The following is a 26,595-nucleotide window of genomic DNA, read 5'->3' as shown; positions in this document are numbered from 1 at the left end:
TGTAGGTCTTTCAAGACCGGTGTTATGTGGTCTCGGCGGCTACTCCCAGGCACCAGTCTAGCTGCCGCATTCTGGATCAGTTGTAGTTTCCGAGTCACCTTCAAAGGTAGCCCCACGTAGAGCGCATTGCAGTAGTCCAAGCGGGAGATAACCAGAGCATGCACCACACTGGTGAGACAGTCTGCAGGCAGGTAGGGTCTCAGCCTGCGTACCAGATGGAGTTGCCCTGGACACAGAATTGACCTGAGTCTTTCAGGGGCACAGTTACCCCGTTTAGGACCAGGGAGTCCTCCACACCTGCCCGCCTCCTGTCCCCCACAAACAGTACTTCTGTCTTTTCAGGATTCAACCTCAATCTGTTAGCTGCCATCCATCCTCCATATAGTGTAGTTGCTCTTGCCGTAATGTTTATACCACTTTGTGGATTTTAAATGAAAAGTGTTTTCAAAATCTTTCTTTTATTGATGCTTCCTTCTTAAACAAAGCGTATAACTTGGTTACCGCAACAGCAGCAGCATAATCCTGACTTCCGCTTCTCCCTCTGTGGTTTGTGCAATTCATGCTGAGAACTACAGAGCTGTTCGATGTCTGCTAGGGCAATGATAGCAATGAAAGGTTGAGCAGACATGTTATAAGGCTGGTTGACTTGAGGAAGTTCCTGCACCCCCAGTAAACTTTGCAACTGCCTTATCTCTTTTTGTGGGAAAAGGTGGAGTTATCCTGTCAGGATCACTGCCACACAACAAGAGGCTGAGGGACAGGCCAAGCACAGATTGCTCTAAGAGTGCTTATATCCCTTGTTCAATAGTTCCTTATCTCTCCAATAGTCCCTTCACAGCTGGCTAACCATTTCCACAGATCTGTGCATTTGTCCCTGGTATCTTTTCTCTTCTATATGTCTCCCGACTTTGAGGAACAAAACTGATAATTGGTGGCATAATCCATCTATTTATTTATGTAACACTGTTCATACACATGGCATGTTATGAAAGAAGGCAGGGCCCTCTTCCAATGAAGCTTGTGTTCTTAACATTTCGACAGTAGGAGAAGCAGCAAAAAGAGGGAAAGGAGTGACGAGGTTTTTGCACATATTCAGGCTTCATATTAGGTGGGTGAGGGGTAAGGGCTTGAGCCTAAGGATTCATGGCAAACAAGGGTTTTGAAGATGGCTGCTTGTAGACCCTCCAACATTTATCCGATGAAAATAGGGACATCCTATTCTCCATCAGGAAGCTTCTCCTGCATTTGATCTCACTGCACACATAGACATCATATATACATCTACATCAGTCACCTTCAGCTAATTACAACAACTCTGCTGAACCAACCAATAATAATAGAAACATAAATCCTATTGAACTCAGTGGGACGTAGTTATGAGTAAAAAGCTTCAGATCACAGTGGAAGGCTGTCCAGTCTTTACCCAGTTACCTGGGAGTAAGCTCCATTGAATACTATGGGATTTACTTCTGAGTAGACGCTGGGTGGGTGGCGCTGTGGTCTAAACCACAGAGCCTAGGGTTTGCCGTTCAGAAGGTCAGCGGTTTGAATCCCTGCAATGTGGTGAGCTCTCTTTGTTTGGTCCCAGCTCCTGCCCAGGGACGGCTCGCCCATTGGCCCTAGTGGTGTGGGGCACGAGGGTGCTGAGGGGTGCTGAGGGGCACCCCAGCAAGTGGGGGAGCTGTGCAGCGGCCTCCCTTTCCCTCCTCCTGGACGCCCGCCAGCCGCGCCGCTCGGAGGAGAGAGGTAAACGAGCGGAGCAGAGGCACTAGGACCCTGTTCCGCTCTGCAGCGGAGCTTTCCTTTTTTTTTAAGAGGGGGGGGCACCTGAGGGATCTGCACCAGGGTGCCTGATGACCTTAAGATGCTACTGCTCCTGCCCACCTAGTAGTTTGAAAGCACGTCAAAGTGCAAGTAGATAAATAGGTACTTCTCCTGCGGGAAGGTAAACAGCGTTTCCGTGCGCTGCTCTGGTTCGCCAGAAGCGGTTTAGTCATGCTGGCCACATGACCCGGAAGCTGTCTGTGGACAAACACCTGCTCCCTCGGCCTATAGAGCGAGATGAGCGCGCAACCCCAGAGTCGTCCGCGACTGGACCTAACGGTCAGGGGTCCCTTTACCTTTACCTTTAGACAAGTTTCAGGCTCCATTTACAGTAAATGAATCAACACTCCCCATGCTTCTTAAGAAATTGCTGGCTGCTGAAGCATTGGAATTAAATAATTTAAAGTGGATTGGTGACTTTTTCCTTCAAAATTATAGGAAGGGTTTCGTATGCCAGCATCACCATTTCCTTCACTTGGTGCAGGTATTTTATTTTCAGGATAAACAGGGCTCAGTTTATGCAGCTACACACATCACTTTTAATTGTTCTCCAAGAAGTGAAGGGGAGGAAAAGAGAAAATCAGGACATTCTGGGATCAAATCAGAACCTGGGACAGCTTCTGTAACTCCAGAACTCTCCTAGGGAAATTGGGACACTGGAAAGGTATGCACTTTCTTGTCTTTTAGATATCTGCCAGTATAGCTTAATCTCCCTTACTGGTGAGGGTTCATGTGGACATGCTGGAAACATGCGCGTACGAAAACAGATACCCATGGTATATGCTTGGTCCCTGGCTAGATGTAGTAAATAAAAGTGGAAGTAAAATAGATTAGGAGGACAGATGTTCCTCTTACAACCCATATGCCCCGTACACAATAGTAATAAAGAAATATATTCACTGTTGTTCTCGCCGGTGCTAAATTTCCTCCAGTGGGGCAATGCGCTCTAATAATAAAAACACATTTTCTTAAGCAAGGGAGCCTAAGATTTACATTGGCAGTAAGTCACTACTTCCAAACACCGTCAGGCGGAATGTCAAAGATAACTGGGAGTCTCCCTAGGATGGCTGACTCTGCACGTAAACTGTAGCCAGGTGGAACGTATGTGCTATTCATCTTCATTTTCTATTTCCGTTGAAGCATTTGTATTAATGGCAATGTGATCTTTTATTTCAAGGACTTGTTTTATATAAGCAGAGTGCAGAGAAACTTTACAGCATTTTAGTTATTTCTCCCCTTCTTCGGTGAAATAGCAGGTGCTCTGTATACAGTTCTTTGCTATTATTGCATCACTATTTCTTCAGTCTTTTGATATCATCCTCTTTGTTCTAGGATCACACTTCACAAGCAGGGGGACAACTCGAAGCTTATTCACACATGCATGCTTATCACATGGTGACATGCATGTATGAATGAGGATATAGACATGCAGAAGAATGGAATGGGAAACTGGGAATGAAGTGATTGAAGTCTTGAGGGTCTACAGTGGTATATACAGGGCTGCTGGTCACCTTCTTGCGAGGTAGGGTGTGACGGATTGGGCTGGCTTGGATAGAACTCCAGGGTGTTAAGTGTTAAACCCAGCCTCTTAGTTGATTGACGCATTCCATTCCTGAGGGGCGGGACTGCCACGAGTTTAAAGGGGATGGGGAGCAGTTTATTCAGTTGAGAGAGGAGAGAGGGTTTGGGGAGCGTGAGCGTGTGGAAGGTAGTGGAGAGCAGAGTGTTTTGAGAAGTTTACTGGAACGATATTAAGTAGCCTGAGTTATTTGTAACTAAGATAATGAACTAAGAGTTTATACGAATGAAACCATAAAGACTTTTACATGTCCTCCAGTTAAATAAAGCTTTCTTAAATGTTGTGTTAAAATCGGATGTTCCTCCTGATTCCAGCAACGTATCTGAACTCAAAAGGGTGGTGACTGAAGAGAGGAGGCAAAACTAAACCTGAGGAGCAGGAGAATAGTTTATACCTCAAGGTCACGCACAGGGGAGGCGAGTGCCAGGGAAAGGGTTTCACAAAGTAGTAAGGGTTGCTAGGGCAAACAGCTGCTGAGGTGAACCTGAGGTGAAAGGGAATCCTTATTGTGGACACAAGTTTGTTCCTGTAACACTTGCCTGGAGTTATTAAGGATACTGAGCCACGTTATTGTGAGAGCTGGAACTGCACTTCATTTACTAGCAAACCCCATATATAAACAGGGAGTTTATTTGGGAGGAAGAAGGAATAGTGGGTTGTTTGTAAAATAACTGAATTCCTTCAACACACTGCTAGTGATAGATAAGGCAGGTACATCGCTAATTTGGTGGGATCTGCACATTTTCGGTGGGACCGTCGCAAATTTAGTGATAGCGGCAGCGGGATCGTTGCATAGGGCTTCCTGTAAGACAGCAGGGAGAGAGCTGGGCTAGAACATTTCTCTCTGATGTGTTAGCTTTCTTCTTGCAATGAATTTTCATGGGTCACCTTTCCAAAATGACATACGCCACCTGCTGTATGAAGTAGTATGGTTTTAATCACATCGAAATTCTGTTGCCTCACTCTGGTAGGAACTCAAGAAGAACCTCCTGGATTAGGCCTGTGGCCCATCTAGTTAATCACCCTGCTCTCAACAGTGGCTGGCCTGTGGGGGACCTGAAAGCAGGACTCTCCTTTCATGAACTTTCCACCAAATGGTATTTGGCAGCACTGCCACATCCAGCTATGGAGGCAGAACATAGCCATCATAGCTGGTAGCCATTGATAGCCTGATCCTCTGTGAATTTGTCTAATCCTCTTTTAGCCTCATCCCACTTGATGGCCATCGCTGCCTCCTGTAGGAGCGAGTTCTATAGTATAACTATGTGCTGCAGGAAGAAGCAGTATCTTATATCTGCCCTGAATCTCCCAACATTCAAGTTTCATTGAGTCCCCATGAGTTCCAGTGTTAAGGAAGCAGGAGAAAAAAAAACTTTTCTCCATGCAGTGCATAATTTCACAAACTTCTATCATATTGCCACTTACTCGCCTTTTCTCTTAAACTAAGAAGTCCCTGATGCCACAACCTTTCCTGATAAGGGGGTTGCTCCTTTTCATGGATCATTTGGGTTGCCACAGATGGGAATTCCAAATCAGTTCATTGAATGACGGTGCTTTTTAATGGAATTTAGTGGTGAACATTTTGCAATTTCAAAAGTCCTGGGGAGAGCTCCCATGCAGCGGTCCCAGTTCTCACAAATGAGAGAAGGCTGTTGGGCTGCAAACCTTATGGCTGCCCTGCATGGTCCCATTGTGATAGGCTGGGGGTTGCTGTTATCTCTGAACTGGAAATGGCAAGGTCAAAAAGGGGAGTACTTGGAATATGGAACTTTACTTCCCTCTATTTGACTCTATATTTGCCTTTATGTGCCAACATACCATATGAAGTAGCATATAAAGTCTTCTTCCTTTATTAACTACCTTGGGTCACTCCTTTCAAGAGCATGCTGATGGACTCGGCTCCATTGCCATGTGCTAGTCTCAGGAATCAAATGCAAAGTAACTCCAATTAAATTCCAGGAAGTCCAGGCAATAGGGTTGCCAGACTCAATAGAGGACAGGACTTCTGTGCCTTTAATTGCCCTGCTCTCTTTTGAGTCTGGAAACCTTAAAGAGAAACCAGCAGACCCTTTGCTTGGAAATTAAACAAAGGGTTTCTCTTTAAGGTTTCCAGACTCAAAAGAGAGCAGGGCAATTAAAGGCACAGAAGTCCTGTCCTCTATTGAGTCTGGCAACCCTACCAGGCAACCAAACAAAACCAGGGCTGTGGGGAGCAATGAGATGGATGCTACTACAGTGCATAGCTGCCAAGTTTTCCCTTTTCTCGCGAGGAAGCCTATTCAGCATAAGGGAAAATCCCTTTAAAAAAGGGATAACTTGGCAGCTATGCTACAGTGGGACCTCGGTTTATGAACACAATTGGTTCCGGAAGTCTGTTCATAAACTGAAGCGAACTTTCCCATTGAAAGTAATGGAAAGTGGATTAATCTGTTCCAGACGGTCCGCGGAGTACTTAAACTGAAGCGTTCATAAACTGAAGCAAACTTTCCCATTGAAAGTAATGGAAAGTGAATTAATCCGTTCCAGACGGGTACACGGAGTACTCAACCTGAAGCGTATTTAACCCTAAGCATGGGTGTAATTGGTTCCGGAAGTCTGTTCATAAACTGAAGCGTTCACAGACTGAAGCGAACTTTCCCATTGAAAGTAATGGAAAGTGAATTAATCCGTTCCAGATGGGTCCGCGGCGTTCATAAACCGAAAATTCATAAACCGAGGTGTTCATAAACCAAGGCTCCACTGTATAGTTCTATCACAGGTGAGCAGCACAAGCCACAAGCTCTGGCACCTGGCTCTCTGTGCCACTGAGACAACTTGTAGGATAATTGGACTAATCTCTGCTGCAATGTCCATCTTGCAGATTGTCAGACTGAGTACTGTAGCCTCAAAGAGTCAGGAGACCTAAGACGCCATTTGGCCTTATATAAATGCTGACTCTGGACTGGCACTCGAGCACAAGACAAATAGAATAGTCGGGCAGGGAGGCAGGTGGATGGATGGAGTTGGAAGAAGGAAGGAGCATTAAAGAGCCGGACAAACAAAAGCAGCCAGGAGGGCTAAATAGAAGGCCCAGCATTTGAGAAACACGATTCCTACACAAAGCCTGCCTGGCTGTATTTGCCAAGAGGCTTGTTAAAAAGCCAGAGCAACTTGTAGCGGTGGTGGTAAGAAATCTCATTAGCTATGTAGTGCCAAAAAAGGCCAACCGGAGGACTCGATCCTGATAAAACCTAAGCTACCGCGTTCCCTTATGGAAGCTGTAAACTCCAAAGATGAAAGCACAGCTCTTGTTACATGATTATGTACATGTTTATATGTTCATTCCTGACCTGGAGAGTTTATGGAAAAAAAATAAAATGACCCACAAAAGGTAGGCGACGATTTGTTAATTCATCTGATAATTTAATCAATCATATGAGAAAATCTGCTGACGTATTCGCCTCTGTCGATCTTAATTGCTAAATTAAAAATTAGCCTTGCAGAAGGCAAGGAAAAAATGACACATTGGATGCAATGAAAAATGTGAAGAGATCTATACCGGTACCTGCACTAACTCTGCATGGGTTTGGTATTCTACCAGGTGTATCCCATTCATCCAGCCAATCTGCCTTGAATTTATCATCAGCAGAGCAGCTGGAAGATGGAGGTCAAACTTCATTTTGGCCTGCAACTTGTTAAAGACAACCTGCAAAAGGTAGCTGTCAGGTTGTTATTTTTATGCATTGGAAAACAGAAAAGATAAGGTGCTCTCCTCAATATGTTCTCTGCCCCCCACCTGTTGCTGCGGGTCTGACATGAGTACCGTACTCTGCTTTGGTTGTGTTTAGGTTTTTAGAAGGCTCATTAAAGCTAAAAACAAGATAGATTTTCTTCAGATGGGCAGCTTCAGTTCAGCACGGTCTGCTGAGAATCTTCTTTCAGCATCTGAGGTTCCAAATTTATCACTAACTATTCATTTCTTTTGGAAAGGGGGGGGGAAGCCCCACCTGCAAACATGACATTTTTGACATGCTCTTTCTTTTGATTTTAGTTCAACTTATCTTGAAAGTCATCTGTTAATGGGGATTAATGATTCTTCAAGAATTTTGATAGTTCAACAACTTTGGGGAGATAGGAAGAAATCCCCCTTTTTTAATGCTAAATTTTATTTTATTTTATTAAAGGAAAATATTGAAAAGTTAATACACAATTTATAATTTTAATTATTTTATTTTATTTTACTCCTATCTCCTTCCTCTATTCTTCCTGCTTTGTTATTTTTTTAAAAAATGACATTAGTTTTTTTTTAATCTACCTTACTCATCTTATATTTTTAAGAAAAATGAAAACCATAACAACTATAGTGTAAAAATATCCATAGAGAATGAAATTTGTTCTCTAGTTACATCCCTCTGCGGTCACATACACTTTGTTAAGAAAGATTTCCACCTTGTCTTCCTCCAAAGAGCAGACATCCAGAATGAAGATCAGAGATTTTCTCCTCAGCCCACGAGAAAATCCACGAGCAGTCTCCCACTGACTTGTGTGAGGCAAATCTAGTGTAGCACACTGCATGCCTGCTGCTTGAAGTAAATCTGAATTTTCAGGGTAACACACAGGCAGGAGGGCAACATCTATAGCTGTGTCACAATCCATTCCGACAATAGTCACTTGATAGTATTCATAAGGACAGGCATACTCAGTTTGAGCTTCTCCAGTTGGTACATCTTTGTATTTTGCTGCTTGGAGACTGTACAGTTGCATGAGAAAATCTGAATTTTCATAATTAAATTTCAAAGGAAAGCTTTCCGGGAAAACGCTGCTGTAATGCAAGTGCTGCTCCAAGTTGTTTTTTTATTCTAGCCCAGAGGCTATTTTCCCAATAACTTGGTGGAAGATTTGCAGACTCACAGTACTTCTTTTTGTTTTTTGTTTTTTTATAATATTTTTATTAATTTTACAATTAGAGAAATAACAAAAACATACAGAAAATACATTGAATAACAGAAAAAATAGAAAAATAGAAAAAAATAAAAGGATAAAAAACAAAAAGGATCCAAATATAAATCCTCATTCCTTTAACAATGTATATAGGGACCTCCTCGGGTTCCATCAGTCTGCGTTTCATTTCATTTTTATCTTTAGCAATTTCTTATACATTTTTATATAAATTTCATAATACTCCAATTCTATCGTCCCTCTAACTACTTTACATATTCTCTGAATCCACAGCTTCTAGACAATCTTTTTTATTATAAAAAAGTTTATTTAAATTATTACATAATGATACAAACACATATTGTTATTATTAAAAAGAAGATACAACTATAACAATGTTGTTACAGTTATCTCATTTTACAGTCCATCTTACTTCCCCCCCCCGCCCCCCACCTCCCCTTTCCCTCCTTATGTGACTTCTCAGCTGGTACTGTGTTTCTCCCTTCTTGATCTTTATACAACCTCTACGTGCTTCCCCCCCTCCTTACTTCTAAATATAATTTATTGTTTACATTACTTAAATCTACAATATAATTCAAATTACTTTTCCTATTTGTAACTCTCGCAGCTGCGACAGCATAGCTTACACAACATCTGTCTTGGGGCTTAATGTCCTCTGGCATCATTCCTAATAAAAAAAGCTCCGGGGATTTATTAAACGAATATTTCAGCATTTTCTTTAGCTCCTTATAGATTGTTTCCCAATACATCTTGGTTTTATTGCAATTCCACCACATGTGTATGAAAGTACCAACTTCCTTGTTACATTTCCAGCATAAATTGTTTTCATCCAGAATGAAGATCAGAGATTTTCTCCTCAGCCCACGAGAAAATCCACGAGCAGTCTCCCGCTGACTTGTGTGAGGCAAATCCAGTGTAGCACACTGCATGCCTGCTGCTTGAAGTAAATCTGAATTTTCAGGGTAACACGCAGGAAGGAGGGCAACATCTATAGCTGTGTCGTAATCCATTCCGACAATAGTCACTTGATAGTATTCATAAGGACAGGCATACTCAGTTTGAGCTTCTCCAGTTGGTACATCTTTGTATTTGGCTGCTTGGAGATTGTACAGTTGCATGAGAAAATCTGAATTTTCATAATTAAATTTCAAAGGAAAGCTTTCTGGGAAAACGCTGCTGTAATGCAAGTGCTGCTCCAAGTTGTTTTTTATTCTAGCCCAGAGGCTATTTTCCCAATAACTTGGTGGAAGATTTGCAGACTCACAGTACTTCTTTTTGTTTTTTTATAATAATTTTTATTAATTTTACAATTAGAGAAATAACAAAAACATACAGAAAATACATTGAATACAGTAATACCTCGGGTTACGAACGCGATCCGTTCCGGATCGCAGTTAGTAACCTGAATAGTTCGTAAACCGAACGCGATGGGCGCCGCCATTTTGCGCATGCGCAAAGCGCAACTTTTGCGATTTTCGTGCTTTGCGCATGCACAGATTGCGCGATCGCGCGCACGCCGCTTCTGCGCACGCACGGCGAAAACACTTCCGGGGTTGCGCAGTTCGTAACCCGAACTGTTCGCAAACCGAGGTGGTCGTAACCCGAGGTACAACTGTAACAGAAAAATAGAAAAAAAGAAAAAAATAGAAAAAAGGATAAAAAACAAAAAAGATCCAAATATAAATCCTCATTCCTTTAACAATGTATATAGGGACCTCCTCGGGTTCCATCAGTCTGCGTTTCATTTCATTTTTATCTTTAGCAATTATCTTATACATTTTTATATAAATTTCATAATACTTCAATTCTCTCGTCCCTCTAACTACTTCACATATTCTCTGAATCCACAGCTTCTAGTCAATCTTAAATCTTAATATAAATTTTAGCATATTTTTTCAAATATATTTTAAATTCTTTCCAATCTTCTTCAATCGCTTCTTCTCCCCGGTCATGGATTCTCCCGCTCATCTCAGCCATCTCCATATACTCCATCATCTTCATTTGCGAATCGTCAATTGTTGGTAGTTCCTGAGACTTCCAGTTCTTAGCTAGTAGTACTATTGCCGCTGTTGTAGCATACATAAAGAAATTTACATTTTTCTTAGAAATCTCTCTTCCGACTATACCCAATAGAAAGGATTCTGGTTTCTTAATAAATGTGTTTTTTTTTCATGAACAACCAAGAAATGTTGTCAAAGGCTTTCTCAGCATCTATAAACATTAATATAACTTTTGTATTTATCTTCTGTTCCAACATCTCCAAAATATCCACCACATTCCTAATATTATCTTTCATATGTCTCCCGGGTAGAAAGCCCACTTGGTCGTGGTGAATAATGTCTTTAAGAACTCTTTTCAATCTAGAAGCCAAAATGTTTGCAAATATTTTGTAATCCACATTTAATAAGGAAATTGGACGATAGTTCTTGACTTGAGTTTTATCCGTATCTGGTTTGGGTATCAGAGTGATGTAGGCCTCTTTCCAAGACTCCGGTGCCTCCCCACCATTCAATATTTGGTTGCTTAAATCCATTAATGGCTGAATCAGCCAATCTTTCATCACTCTATAATATTTAGCTGTTAATCCATCAGGTCCTGGTGCTTTACCCAATTGCATTTGCATTATTGCTTGTTCAACTTCTTGTCTCGAAATTTGTTGACTGAGTAGGGATTTTTTATCTTCGGGGATTTTCTGCAAACCATTTTTGTCCAGGAATTGCTCTATATTATCCTTATCTTCCTTTTCTCTTTTGTACAGCTGCTTATAATACTTTTGAAAACATTTCCTGATCTCAGTCGGGTGTTCCAGATTTTTCCCTTCTTGAACGAGATTTGTGATGGTATTCTGTTTCTGTCTCTTTCTCAATTGCCAAGCAAGTAATTTCCCACATTTATTTGCCGCATCAAACGATTTTCGTTTCATCCATTTAATTTTCCATTCAATCTCTTGGTTAACCAATTGGGAGAACTGTACTTGTAATGCTTTAATTTCTTTTTGTACCTGCTTGTTCTTAGGATTACTTCTTAATTTCTTTTCTTTTTCTTTATTTGGTTTAAAATGTTCTCTTTCTTTGCATTTTGTTCTTTTTTCTTGATTACATTTTGTTGAATCAAAAATCCTCTCATAACAGCTTTACTTGCATCCCAAATTGTCTTTCTTTTAAGTGTCGTTTTCAAGTTTATCTCAAAGTAGTCTTTCAGAGTTTTTTGAGCTTTCTCCACGATTTTCTCATTTCTAAACAATGCATCGTTCCTTCTCCATCTGAAAGTACCCTGCAGAGATGTTTTCAAATCCAGTAATACTGCATTGTGATCCGAGCAAGTTCTTGGACATATTTCCACATTGTTTATCCTTGGGGCTAACTCTCTTGTAATCCAGATGTAATCGAAGCGACTCCAAGATTATTTTGCATCAGAGAAAAAAGTTTGGTCTTTTTCCAATGGGTTTTTCAACCTCCAAGTATCAATTAAGTCCAAATTGTCGATCAATTAAAAAAAAAGAGACTTTGGAAGTCTTCCTTCGTTTGTGTTTTTCTGTCTTTGTGATCTGTCCATTAATGTTGAAATAACCCCATTCAAGTCCCCCAACAAGCATAATTTGTAATCCAAATAGTCTCAAAGGACCTCCTGGAGTCTTTGAAAAAAGTCAGATTTTCCATCATTTGGTGCATAAATTCCCAGAATTAGGATTTTTTCGCCTTGCGATGTTATTTGTACAGCAACATATCTCCCTTCTTCATCTTTGAAGACTAGTTTTGGATTCAACTTCTCTTTGGCATAAATTACTACTCTGCGCTTTTTGACTTCATCTGATGATATAAATTCTTCTCCCAGTTTTTTATTTTGTAGAATTCTTCTATGTAATCTTGTGACATGGGTCTCTTGTAGGCAAATTATGTCCAATTTTTGTTTCGATAAAATATGGTAAACCTGATTTCTCTTACGCCGAGAGTTCAAACCGTTGGAATTCCACGATAAGATTCTTAATGACATCTTGATTTACTTGGCAGCACCTGCACCCTCTCCCAAATCTGAATCCGAATCAAGGTCTATTGGTTCCTTAGATAGGAAGAAATCCTATCACTAAATGAGTGCTATGTGATTGTGTAAATCCCGAAACATGCAGGAGATAGAATTCAAACATCCAAACAAATGTTCTTCTAACACTCAGTGTATTATGAAATGCAAGATCAAATAGAAAAATGAAAAGGATTAGTCTAGGATTAAGAATCCTTTAAACATATGAAGTGCATAACCTTCAGCATGTCCGCTCCTTTCAGTGTTTGTAATTTTAGTCCCATCACTTCTGGTAGCACATTGATAACTGCTGCATTGCAGCCTTCTTCACGTTTGGTCTTTTACGATTCAATGCTACTTTTGGTTTGGTTCATGAATATTGCTATGAGACCTTATCTTGTCTAATTGTTATTACTGCCATCTGCATTACAGTATAATTACTTTTCAAAAAGAGCATCTCTCTCCAGCTAACAGTTAAAGACACTTCCTAAGCCACTGAATTGCAAGCTTATAGCACAAGTCAAAGCATAAGCTTATAAATATGAGCTAATATTGTAGCCTATATTTCTTGTATTTAACCCCCCATAAAAATATTAAAGGAAGATTCATATTTCAGTCTTTTCCTCCCTCCCTTCAGTGGACCAGTCTGGTATAGACATAGGCCCCATGAATGCTCTCCAGGGCAAATTCCCCCTCAATTCTGTTGTCACCCGAAGCAACTTCATTTAACACTTTGCTTGCAGATATAACAATACCAGAATTCCCATCTTTAGCATCAGTTGCAAATCAACTTCAAACCTGGATAAGATAGGAACAAAAAGGTATTTGACTGGTACTGATCAGACAACAAAGTAGGTGCCAAGCAGTTTCTCTGGGGAGCGTATTCTATAACACATAAGCACAGATAGAGAAAGCAGTCCTTCCGCTACTCACCAAGGGGATTTGAAAGTAAAATCAAGTATTTTGAACTGGGCCTAGGACCTTGGATTTTATAATGCAGGTGGCCTTTTTCTTAGCTTTCTGATTTGTTCTTGATTCTCTTCTGTTAATGTATTCTGATCAAATGGCTAAATAGACACACCAGGTTTCTTTGAAGCTATGTTATGTTAAATAGAGGTGTGAAGAAACAATATTCAACTCAATGACAAGCTGGCATGAAGAATAAGTAAAAAGAAGAAGATAAATATTGACGCAACCTTGTGAACATAATCAGTTAACTAAGCTTAGAAGACTTTGAAAAAAATATTTTAGAATATCTAGGTATCTAACGTTCTGTTTTGAAGACATAGAATGCCCTTAGGGTCATGCTCAAGTGCGATAATATCTTTAAGCTTTCCAGTAATTATGTATCACAAATTAGAGCTGTTCTAGTTATTCTCTAGTTACATATGTATGATTTTGAGGGGCAGAGGGATCAAGATGTTCTTGTCAAATCCTATATTACCTTAAAGAGTAAAATAACAGAGAGAAGGATGTTAAAAAGGCACCCAGAAAATGCAGATGACAGGGAGGGAAAATGGAAAGCAACAGAGGGGAAGTACCATGGCTAAAATGATAAGGCAATGTAGTAAAGCATGACAAAACTATGATGGTTTGCATAAGTAATGAGAATAGGATTTGTGGTTTATAAATTGCTGTTAAAATTCCTATTTGCATGTTTATCAGAAATCTCATTTGCTTAAATAAAGCTAGCTTATATAAGCATACATTTTAATCTATGTACATCACTTATTTAGCATAGATGTGTGATCATAGTTATACTGATTCAAGATACTGCTGCGCTGTAAAGCCAGTTAGAGAATGCTGTACATTGCCCAGGGCCAGTCCTACCATTAGGCAGAATGAGACAGCAGCTTCAAGCAGCTGGCTTTGAATGTCATGAAAGGGCAGTAAATATTTATTCATTTATAATTGTATTTTTACTATCTGGGAGGGGTGGAGCTCCTGTGGAACTTTTTACTATGGTACTATGCAAGTTGACTTGGTGTGTGTGATTTGCTGTTTTGTTTCAGGCAACGAAACATGTTAGGCCATCCATTACGCTTCTTTTAGAAGACTTTATCAAGTACTGTACGGAGGACTGGACCAAAACTAGCAAAACAAATTTCAGCAGAGATGAATGTAAAATTGTGCATTGAGATAGGAATAATAAGATGCGCAGATACAGGATGGCTGGCACCTAGCTTGACAGTACTACATGTCAAAAGAGTCTAGGGGCTTCAGCAGACAAAAAGCTAAATAGAAGTCAGCACTGTGATGTAGTGGCTAAAAAGACTGTTTCAATTCTAGGTTGCGTCGACCACCTAGTGTCTAGATCACAAGAAGGAATGGCGCCACTCTGTAATTTAAAAAGGCAATACAATAGCGATCTTCAAATATTTTAAAGGCTGTTACATAGATGATGGAGCAATGTGGTGCATTTCAGATGTTGTTGGACTATAGCTGTCGTCAATGTAAGCCAGCATGGCTCATAGGGATGATGAGATTTGCATTCCAACGGTACAGAGAGGGTATCGTGTTGGCTGCCCTTTCTCTGGAGGGTGGGACCTGAACCAACAGCTTCAAATTGCAAGAAAAGGGATTTAGACAAAAGATCAGGAAGAACATTTTATTGGTATGTATGGGAAGGGCCCTAGCTTAGTGGCATAGCATATGCCTTACATGTAGGAGCTCCCAACTTCAATCTAGGCAGGGCTAGGAATGTCTCTCTGTCTGAAACCCTGGAAAGCCACTTTCAAGCAATGTTGGCAATAGTGAGTTTCCTATCCTAGGTACACAGCATCAACCAGAACAGAAACATGTTGGATCTTAAGTGAAATAGATTAGTGGCTTTGCTTTAGTGGTGATTAGCCATCACGAAAGGTGAACATCCGTAGGCAAATTAGTACATAGGCATATTGATGGCTGTCTGTAACGTTAGGTCATGTGGCACAGTCAGACATAAAGGTTTGAATGTGACTCAGTCTAAGTGAGAACACCTTTAGCTCAACATCTCCTTGAAGAGTTTGCTTTATATGTACAGGGAAATTTAATAGGGGAGTAGGGTGGAGTTGCTCTCATACAATTTATGTCCCATTGCAGATCTGTGGTGGCACAGATCCTTTGCCTAGCTGAAATCTGGATTTGCTCTTCTGTTACGGTTTTGGGGTATAATGTTCCTAAGATAATAAAAGCAATAGCCTTTAGTGATTTCTGTTATAAACTTACTTTTCTTAATACGTGGGAGCACATTTGCATGATAGAAACTAGCCAAATGTGCTTGAATTTCTATCTCTGCAGGAAACACCTATTGCATTTTCAAATTAACAATCACTGCAATTAATCTAAACAATCGCTCCTACACATTGGTACTATTGAAAGTCATATTTCTAATTTACATGTCCAAATTAGTTTCAACTTACTTATATTGAAGGATAATAGATTTCTTTTTCATATAATTAATGTAGTCTGCAAATGTACTGTGGATTAAATTTATCATTGTAAGGATCTTAAGATTCTAATATTTTTGCAGAGGCATAAAAAAGAGTAGCTATAATTATTTCATTATGTATGTATAAAAATAGGATGCGGGGAAGAGTGCATGCTTTCCTTCCCTGATTACTCTTAATGTCTCCCAAATTTCCTGATTTACAGTATTCTCCAAGGATGCAGGTTTTTCTAATTGAAGTGCAGCAATTTGCATATTTTTAGACCTTGTGAAACAGTTAATTGATATATCATACTTATACAGTACTTAATATATTTTATGCATTTTCAGTAGGGGGAGATGACTTCTATAAGGCTATCACATTTTGCAAATAATCTTAAATTTACAAATATGAGATTCCCCCCCCCATTTGTCCTTTCCTCTTAGAATGAAGTAAAAATGTGATGAGGAAGCAATTGGTACAGCACAAAATTTAATCCTATCGGTACCTTGACTTGTTCTGTGCTGGCAGCAGTCCTCAATTATGCAGAGGTGGTCAGGCTGTTCTAGCGATCAGGGTGTGTTGCACTATTCCTGCACCAAATTCCAGCTCTTTTTCTGTTGCAGACATACCCTTTACCATTCTGATGTGTGTGTGCCAATTCTTCAAGTATACATACACCTTCCTAGCTGGTCCTAGCAGTCTCCTTTCCTTGGATAATAGTCTGGCAGAAGCATATAGGGAGGCAGCAGAACTCCCCAAAGAATGCTACAAGCACTGATATGCTGTGGGCATATTGATATGCTGTGGCCAACATGTTGACGATTATAAACATTTTGAAAATCCTGTTTTCGGATTTTCTTGGTAGTCTGGATTTTCTGGAACTATGCATGCACCAGACTAGGTCAGCTTCCTAGTTGATATGGGAGTGTGTTGGCTCCTTGTTTCTGTGAAGAGACTTGCATGCGTCCTGCAGCCCAAGCAAGTAGTGTGTGTGTGTGTGTGTGTGTGTGTGCACGCGCACAGCACACTTTTGCCTGCCTTGCCTGCTCCTTTCCTGCGTCTGATCAGATGGCAGTGCACTCCCAGTTCTGTATGTTGGCATCATTGAGAAGAGAGCACTACCAGTCCGATCATCCATCCCTTAGCTCTGGTACTGGAACTGATAGTGGGTGGGGCAGCTAAGACTTGCCATAGAGATTATTTAGCATCATCCATCTAGTTCTAGTGTAATACTTCACAGGTAAAAGCACTGTGATAAGGACCTTTTAGAAGCAAACATCACAGAGAGATATGGCTCTGCCCAGCTTTCCAGGCAGCTTCAGCCGTTGCAGTATAAGCTATGCCTTGCTCCATGACAGCTAAAATGACTGCACATACGTTTTGATTCAGAGGATTATGACTGAATGCTAAGATGCATTGTTTCAGGGGTCAGCAAACTTTTTCAGCAGGGGGCCGGTCCACTGTCCCTCAGACTATATTTTGAAAATAAAAACAAAAAAATTCCTATGCCCCACAAATATCCCAGAGATGCATTTTAAATAAAAGGACACATTCTACAGTACTCATGTAAAAATACGCTGATTCCCGAACCGTCTGTGGGCCGGATTTAGAAGGCGATTGGGCCCCATCCAACCCCTGGGCCTTAGTTTGTCTACCCATGCATTGTTTGAATAAATGACAGAAAAGCTGGGAGGAAACAGGCTAAGAATAACGATGAATGAGAATGCTGAACCGATTCTCCATGGCAGGACTGGCTGAAGACATTGAGCAGCTTGAGGTGAAGCTGACCAATTGAATTTTACTTTAGCACTGGTGACAGGACAGAGTTTTTCACACCTGAGGGCAGAAGGCTAGCATGGAAGGCACACGGCAAACATGTGGCGCAAGCAGCTCTGTCTCCCAGCACCTTGCAATTTTCCACCCCCAGCATCTTCTGCCTGGTGTGCCCACTCCATTCTGCCTAATTAAGGGTTGCCAACTTGGCACTTGCAGATGCCATGGTGCCCGTGAAGGCTTTTACTGGTGCCGCAGACTCTGAGCTTTCATTTTCTTTCTATACTGAGTCAGAGGGGTGACTCAGTATAGAAAAAGCCTAGGATTGGGAGGTTGATGTAGTACGCTCCAAAGATGCTCTGACATATCTCCAGAGGCAAGCTCACCTAGCATGGAGTGTAGCATCCTGGTATTTCAGGTGTTGGATACAGTGGAGATCTTGCCTATGCCATTGGTATGCTGCTGAAGAAAAGAATTCATCATTGATCTGGCTGAGTTGGTCCTGGAAAGTGGTTTTTCCAAGTGGCTGGGGGCACTGGAGACAGACTACTGCTGGCACATAACACCGATGCTTAAAGTTTACATTGGTGCCCATATGTTACCAGCTTGTATTAATTCACAAGCCACTAAACAACTTGGGTCCAGGATACCGTGGGTCCAGGATATCTTAAGGACTGGCTGATATTTTGGTCTGATATCACTGATATCTTTGGGGGAGTCGTTGTTAGTGGCTCAGATGCACAACTCATAAATGCTAGAAGAGCAGGCGGAGGAGGAGGAGAGAAGGAGAAGAAGAAATAGCAGAGTAGGAGGAGTAGGAGTAGGAGTTTGGATTTGATATTCCGCTTTATCACTATCCTAAGGAGTCTCAAAGCAGCTAACAATCTCCTTTCCCTTCCTCCCCCACAACAAACACTCTGTGAGGTGAGTGGGGCTGAGAGACTTCAGAGAAGTGTGAGTAGCCCAAGGTCACCCAGCAGCTGCATATGGAAGAGCGGGGAAGCGAACCCGGTTCACCAGATTACGAGTCCACTGCTCTTAATCACTACACCACACTGGCTCAGAAGCCCTGTGTTCCGTGTAGTGGGCCCAAGCTTGTGTAACTCCCTCCCAACTGAGATTAGGAAGTCAGCCTCCTTTCTGAACTTCCAGCTCTTGATGAAAATGTTATTGGTCCTGCAGGCATTCTAATGCTGCAGCTTTATTGTTTAATTTTGGGTGGACTGTTTTTATGTACATCATTTAGAAATACGATTGAGCAGTATATAAACATAAATAAATAAATAATGTCATTTTAAATGTTTGAGCTGCTGTTGCTTTCATGCTCTTGTTGTGCATTGTCTACGGTAAACAATGTTGCACATTGTCCAAGATCATTTATAAATACTGAACAGGAATAATTTCTCTTTGGAGCACCTTTGGAGCTGAATGATGTTCAGGCGGGTTAACTTGTACCCACATCTCAGTGAGGAAAGCCTTATTGTCAGCAGGTGTTTTTTGAGAAACTTATTCTTCCATTCATTTTTGAAGCTTCTGCCTCTTGTGATGAAAGAGGGAGCAGTCAATTATAAGTTGTAAATGTAGATATTAGGTTACCTGATTGCCTTTTAAAAATAAAACAAAAGAATTATAAATGCCAAGTGAGTCAATTTTAAGATGAGTCCTATATTGCATGAGCTTTTAGAATGACCTATCTTACTTCATGTGGGATAACCAGCTTCATCTAACCAACATGCTTAAGTCTAATTAATGCATGAAGGGGTTAAGACCATAGAGTAAGCTGTCTTAGCAATGTCCCTTTCCTTCACCTTGGGAGGAAAGTAATCAAGCCTATTGTTGTACCTCAGTCTACCTAAGAACCTCAAAGTGTGAAGAGGTTCTGAACTGGTTGCTTCAGTTCCGTCAACATGACTCTAACAAGCCTCTCTTGAGTTCTTGTATCAAGAATTTAGCAACTTTCACCACTGTATCTAAGCCATGTTTTATTGCCTGTGCAACCTTTTCTGAATGCTTTATGGAAAAGCACATGAACCTAACCTTTGGAGAGTTTGTAAGTAAACCATTTTAAACTTACCAAACTTGTGGGCTTTTACTATGCTAGGGGAAGAGGGAAACTTTGGAACTAACAATGACATTTTAAAGATCTAACAGCCTATATGTCCACACTTTGCTACTTTGTGATTTTAGGGCCAGTGTGGTGTAGTGGTTAAGAGCGGTAGACTCGTAATCTGGGGAACTGGGTTCGTGTCTCCGCTCCTCCACATGCAGCTGCTGGGTGACCTTGGGCTAGTCACACTTCTCTGAAGTCTCTCAGCCCCACTCACCTCACAGAGTGTTTGTTGTGGGGAAGGAGGGGAAAGGATATTGTTCCTTCGGGTAGTGATAAAGCGGGATATCAAATCCAAACTCCTCCTCCTCCTCCTCCTCCTCCTCCTCCTCCTCCTCCTCTTCCTCTTCCTCTTCCTCTTCTTCTTCCTCTTCCTCTTCCTCATCCTCATCTTCTTCTTCTTCTTCTTCTTCTTCTTCTTCTTCTTCTTCTTCTTCTTCCTTCTTCTTTATCTCCACTGGGATTCTCTCACCAAAGAGTACTTGCCCCAAGCCTGAATCTCGGCACCCCAGAATTCTTCCTTTATATACCTATTTTTTCATTGCACCAACACTTCTGCTTTCAGATTTGTTCCTGAACTATTTATCTGTTATCAGACATCAGTTTTATACCAGGTTTACTTTCCAGTGGACAGGTTAGGAAGTCCACCTGGCTCTTTTAGCCTGGGAATTTCCCCAGTCTCCCTTACAGAGACATACGTGTGTGTGTGTGTGTGAGTGTGTGTGCATTTCAGCAAAGGAGTAAAAGACTATACCAATTATCTCACACCCTGCAGCTGTGCCAGCAGCCATCTCAAGAGAATAGTCGTCTGTTAGGGGTTAACTTGAAATCCTGATATTGAAGGATTTGGAATATCTTGGTGTAAAGCAGTGTAATCACAGTGCTGTAATTTGAAGCTTGATCATATATAGAGAACTAAGATACTTTTTCCTAATCAGTTCTTACTGACTTGATGTGAAGGAAATGTTTATTGCGGGGAGAAGAATAGCCATGAAAACAAGAACATCATTTTTTAAAAAACTGTAATATGTAGATCAGAGTCTTGAAATGTATTTTTCCCAATCTTTTTTTAAATACCAACCACTAACGCTACATTTCTTTCGTATCTAATAGTCATTAGTTTTGTAATTTGCTTTGAGATGGGCCGTTCACTAATCATTAAAATATATAGTTAACTATAAAACTGGATATTGAAAAGGCTTAGACAAAATCATTAGATTTGCAGTCCTCAGAAGTTTTTATCTGATATCATCAGGGGTCGCAATGGCCTGCTTGCAATGTCCAAGCGTCATTTCTCTTGAACCAGTAGGAATTTGTGACTCTAAGGGTTAAAAAAATTAAACTTCTGCAAGGTTTGAAGAACATGAGTGGCGAAAGCTTTCATTTCATATCTCCTTCAAACAAATACTGAGATCCCCAAATCCTTAACTAAGCAAAACTCCTGCTGGCAAGACTCTGAGTTTAGTCACTCCCAGTAAAGCTGAAGAAGACGCATTTTTATCTTCAAACACACAAAGGTTTATACAATCTGCTAAGATTCTGAATTCTGGATTACAGCTAAATCTACAGTCCTGTTCATCTACAAATATGTGCACAACCACAATGGCTTTCTGGACAAACATGTTTCTTGCATATCCATGAAATATATGCCAGAATAGTCATTAGATTATCGAAGAAATAAAAGAATGTGTACAGACTCTCCAAGTGCCCCTATTTTCCAGGGATAGTCCCGGATATACAGAAGCCGTCCCGGTTTCTGATTTGATTCTGGAATGTCCTACTTTTCCTTAGGACATCCCTACATAGCTGCCAAGTACCCCGTTTCCCCTGGAAACCCCCGTATTTTCTTACCGTTTCCCGCAGGTGTCCCGAATGGCAAAATACCCCGTATTCCCCCGGATTACGGAGCTCCTGCCGGCGGCCATGTTCTTCTGGTGCCACGCTGGCACCAGAAGTCGCTTCTATGCACTTCTGGACATGCGTAGAAGCAACTTCCGATGCTGCTGTGCCCATTTCCAAAATGTCCGTAGCGCCAGAGGTCGCTTCTACGCATGTCCGGAAGTGCATAGAAGCGACTTCCGGTGCAGCGGCACTGCTGATCCTGGTTTTTTCAATCTGGAACTTGGCACCTATGCATCCCTATGCATTTCATCAGCGAAATGTTGGAAGGTATGGAATCACATAAACTGCATGGCCTTCACCTGGGTGTTTTCCTTTGCCTATTCCAGAGGCATAAACACGTTACCTATTTTAGGAAAGAGAGCCAAGAGTTCAGGCCACAGGCCACCCCCTGGGTAATAAAGACACAATGACACATGAATTAAGTTTAAATGTTAATGGGAAAATTTTGGCCACAACTTTATTGAATACAGAATGTGAGCGGTATTGGCTTAGGCACTGGAATCCAAAACTATAACTGACTCCTGTCCGCCTTGCAGGGAGTCTGGTAAGAGTAACCACACGAAGAGGGAGCATGGCCCTCACCCCTCTGTGGGCTTTGGATGAAATCCAGACCCCCGGATTCCTTTAATGGAATACCCTAGATTGTGGAGGGGCAGGTGAGTACTGCACAGTCCCCCCCACATCACTAGTCCAGTGCCTAACCGCCAAACATTGCAAAGTTGTGACTTGCTACGAGGTAGGTGAAAACCAAGAGGCCAGTGCCAATCTGCCAAATGGAAAAAAATTCCTACCATGCCCCCGATCCAAAACGGGCGACCAACCAAAGTCCATAGCAAGGCCAAAGACACACCTAAAAAAGAGGGTGGGCGGGCGGGTGTTCCGCGACTCGAGGCCAAGAAGGCTTCCAGCGTCGGGCCATGGTTTAAATTGGTCCCATGGCCACACACCTTGCGCTCCCATTGGAGCACCTCCTTGGGGTGACCGTGGTGCCATACCCCAGCGCGGAACAGAGCACTGCTCCGTGCTAAAGAGGGGGTTTCGTGCTCCCAGTGCACAACCCGGTTCCTCAGTTAAGAGCAGGCATCCCCAAACTTTGGCCCTCCAGATGTTTTGGACTACAATTCCCATCTTCCCCAACCACTGGTCCTGTTAGCTAGGGATCATGGGAGTTGTAGGCCAAAACATCTGGAGGGCCACAGTTTGGGGATGCCTGGTTAAGAGGATCCGATTTGCACCTTAAATACTAACAAAGATTTTATGAAAGGCAATAGTGTAAGTGGGGGAGGAGCTCATCATGACCACCTAAAGATAGCCTAAACATGCAGGCAGTTGGGTTGGTCCATTATTTATATCTGTCTACACACATGGACCTCTTCAAGAGCATAGCAACTTGTTAGGATCAGCAGACAGTCACAGAATAGTGAGCTGGCAAAGGATGGTATTCACATTAGTCTTTTTTGTTGCCTGTTACATACCAGAGCCTTGTTAAACACAACAAACAAACAATTGTGACCTAACCCTCAGGGGTCAAAATAGGCTCCTACTAATAAATCAATGAAACATGTTTAGTCAGAAGTAAGTCCCACCAGGTCCAGTTAAAATTGTTCCTTAGTATTGCAGCCTTAGGGACGTGGGTTGCACTGTGGTGTAAACCACTGAGCCTAGGGCTTGCCGGTCGGAAGGTTCGGCAGTTCGAGCCCCTGCGATGGGGTGAGCTCCCATTGTTCAGTCCCAGCTCCTGCCAACCTAGCAGTTCGAAAGCACGCAAAAAGTGCAAGAAGATAAATAGGTACCGCTCCGGCGGGAGGGGAAACTCTGTTTCCGTGCGCTGCTCTGGTTTCGCCAGAAGCGGCTTAGTCATGCTGGCCACATGACCCAGAAAAACTGTCTGCAGACAAACGCCGGCTCCCTCGGCCTGTAAAGCGAGATGAGCGCTGCAACCCAAGTGTCATCTGCGACTGGACTTAACTGTCAGGGGTCATTTACCTTTACCTTTTTATATTTTGAGGAACCAGAGACACAAAGTGGTTGTTGCGTTAGTTATGAGGAAGGGAAAGGAGATTGTTAGCCGCTTTGAGACCCCTTAGGGTAGTGATAAAGCGGGGTATCAAATCCAAACTCCTCCTCCTCCTCCTCCTCCTCCTCCTAGCATATTTTGTATCTTGCTGTAGTGCTGCCAAGAGCGGGGACAATCTCAGAGTAAAATGGTCCAGTTTGTGCTTCTCTCCTGTATTGTGGGGCAGGCTGGAGATTGTGCTGGATGAGTAGCTTTTATAGGTTATGTTTCAACTTATTAATTGAGGACATCTCAAACTTTATTGAAAAATGAACTCAATAAACATATCGATCTTACAGAGGATTGCATTTATAGATAAATGTGCATTGTAACTGACAAAAACTAATCAACTGAGTCACTTTAGTGTTTTGCCAGCCTGTTTGCCTGCATACTAAGGGGAATAATATTTATAGTGTACCGCTTGGAGGTATAACGCTAAAGGGGCAGACCAGATTAAGTGCAATCAGGGAGAAGGGAGGCAACGTCCAGAATCCCCTCCCCAGCCACAGGCAACTATTTCTGTGCACAGTAACAGCTGTGTGAACGAATACCTCTGCATTTTATTCCATGTGAAATTAAGTCTCATTGATTTCAGTGGGTCTCATGGCCACGTAAAGTGCTTTCAGATTGAGGGTGATGGAATTTCACGGGCTTGCTTCTTTTGAAGATACATGGCTAATAGTTCATATTGCACACTCTCTGTAGCTCTGCTATGCTGAGTCTAGCTCATGTCCTAGATCTTTGCAGAACTGGAGCTGTTTCTTATTAACTGACACATTTCCATGTATCCTTTTGTTCTTTGTTACCAGCATATATTGCTTCTTGCGAGGAGCAATCTTCTACATATTTTATATGTGTTATTTTTTTCCCCTTTTAAAATAACCTGCTATGCTTTTTTGATGCAGAGTTACATTATTACAAAAAGTTCAAGTGTAGCTAACACCACAATCCTTTTTGTGTCTACTCAGAAGTAAACCCCATTGTGTTGAGTGAGATAGGTACCGGTAAGTGTGTACCTTGGATCCCGAACACCTTGGTACTCAGATGTTTTGGCTCTCGAATGCCACAAACCTGGAAGTGAGTGTTCCGGTTTGTGAACGTTCTTTCGAACCTGAATGTCCAATAGGGCTTCCACGGCTTCCAATTCGTGCTTTGGTTTCTAAATGTCTTGGAAGTTGAACGGACTTCTGGAACAGATTCCGTTCAACTTCCAAGGTAGGACTATATAAGACTTCAGTCTAGAACTGCAATCTTAAACAAGCTTATTAGAAAGTAAGTCGCACTGAATTTCTGGGTGAATGTGAAATTGGATTGTGAGCTGAACCACAGTGCTCCCATTATGAAGACTGGAAGGGCTGTTCCAGCTCAGGCTTAGCTGAGATCATGGAAGTAGCACTAAACCATGGTTTAGCATTACATGTGAACAAAATCTTTAACTCTAGAAGAGAATCATAGAGTTGGAAGAGACCACAAGGGCCATCCAGTGCAACCCCTTGCCAAGCAGGAAACACCATCAAAGCATTCTTGACATATGGCTGTCAAGCTTCTGCTTAAAGACCTCCAAAGAAGGAGACTCCACCACATTCCTTGGCAGCAAATTCCACTGACGAACAGTTCTTACTGTCAGGAAGTTCTTCCTAAGGCTTAGGTAGAATCTTCTTTCTTGTAGTTTGAATCCATTGCTCTGTGTCCGCTTCTCTGGAGCAGCAGAAAACAACCTTTCACCCTTGGAGAAACATCCAAGCTCCTTCACCTTTGCTTGATCTTCATGAGGATTCCACAGCTATCTAACAGAATTCAAGAAAATTGTGCACATGCTGGTTACCTCAATTAAGACATTTTTCAAGATAGCAAACAAAGATCTTCATGAGAAAGTAGACATAGGGTAGGTGCAAATTTAGATCACAAAATGGATAGGGTGTAAGGGTTTTAAACTTCGCTAAGAGTACATTTCCCATCATCTTCAAAGCCCTTAGGACTGCTAAGTAGTAAAAATAAAATCCCAGTCTTGCAACCTGTGTCATGTCTAGTTTGGTCTTAAGACAAAGATCCATAGGTACCTCAGTGAACAACCTTCAGTGGCCCTAAACAACAGGTATCTCTGCCTCATTGATTTATAAAAAAATACTTGTATATTACTATTCATAAAAAAAAAAAAATCAGAGGGGCAGTTTATGGCAGTCGTACAATGCAATACAATAAAACCATATTTAAAAGTTAGGATCAGAAATCAGTTCAGCATTGTGGAAAGGTATATTCTTAATTGCCTGCACAGCCCTGGCAGAATAGAGACGTTTTCAGCAGGTGTTTAAAAGTTGAAACAGAAGGCACCGGCTGAATCTCTGTTGGTGGAGTATTCCAGGTTCCAACATTTCAGACTCAAGTTCAAATCTGTTAATGCTAGTTGTCATTCAGTTGATATACCTTTGTCCTGATTTTTGCTTTTGTTTTTTGCAGGCTCTTTCCAGTGCTGATCTCCCGATGAAGGAATGCAACATTCTTTTCAACAGTGCACAGGTAAAAAAAAATACCACCTTTAAATTGCTGAATAATTTGTGAACGCAATGCAGCTAGAACAGTGGGTACGTGGAAAAACCTAGTTAAAGAATTAGAGCTGCACCTGTGTGTGTTGAGTAATATGCATAAGCAGATTTCTGTTGGCAGATTGTAGGAAGTGCCTCCACAGACTTTGTCCCTAAAGCGCACTTCAGAGGCTACAGCCCTGGTCTGACCAAGGAGCCTCTAGGGACCCAGAGATGTTTGCTATGGAAGCAAGTATTCTGCTCACCACTGATGTGGATATAACAATGTCTGCTTGTTCCAAGTTCTAGTTTTCTGGCACTGATTTGGAGTGAAGCTGAATGTCTCAGTAGGGAAGGCAAGGGTCTTCTCTATCAGAGATCCTTCAGAGTAGTGGGTCAGATTGCAGGAGAAATTGTTTGACAGACTTTGAGGTTTTTTGCTTCCCTATTTGTTTCACCTCTGCATC

The 26,595-nt window shown here is 41.7% G+C and overlaps 1 protein-coding gene across 2 annotated transcripts in view; it reads left to right on the top strand.

The window, feature by feature from the left end:
- The window catches only part of PPARGC1A (PPARG coactivator 1 alpha), a 608,542-nt gene that overhangs the window by 189,991 nt on the left and 391,956 nt on the right, over nt 1–26,595 (top strand). For both annotated transcript variants that reach the window (XM_060278952.2, XM_060278951.2), the window contains exon 2: nt 26,064–26,123. In XM_060278952.2, coding sequence (XP_060134935.2) covers nt 26,064–26,123 — 60 coding nt within the window. The remainder of the gene's footprint in view (nt 1–26,063; nt 26,124–26,595) is intronic.

Source organism: Zootoca vivipara, chromosome Z1, assembly GCF_965207765.1.
Source record: "Zootoca vivipara chromosome Z1, rZooViv2.hap1.1, whole genome shotgun sequence".
In the NCBI taxonomy this organism is placed as follows: domain Eukaryota; kingdom Metazoa; phylum Chordata; class Lepidosauria; order Squamata; family Lacertidae; genus Zootoca; species Zootoca vivipara.
The sequence above is the reverse complement of the archived record's forward strand: the minus strand, read 5'-3'. Positions and strand labels throughout refer to the sequence as shown.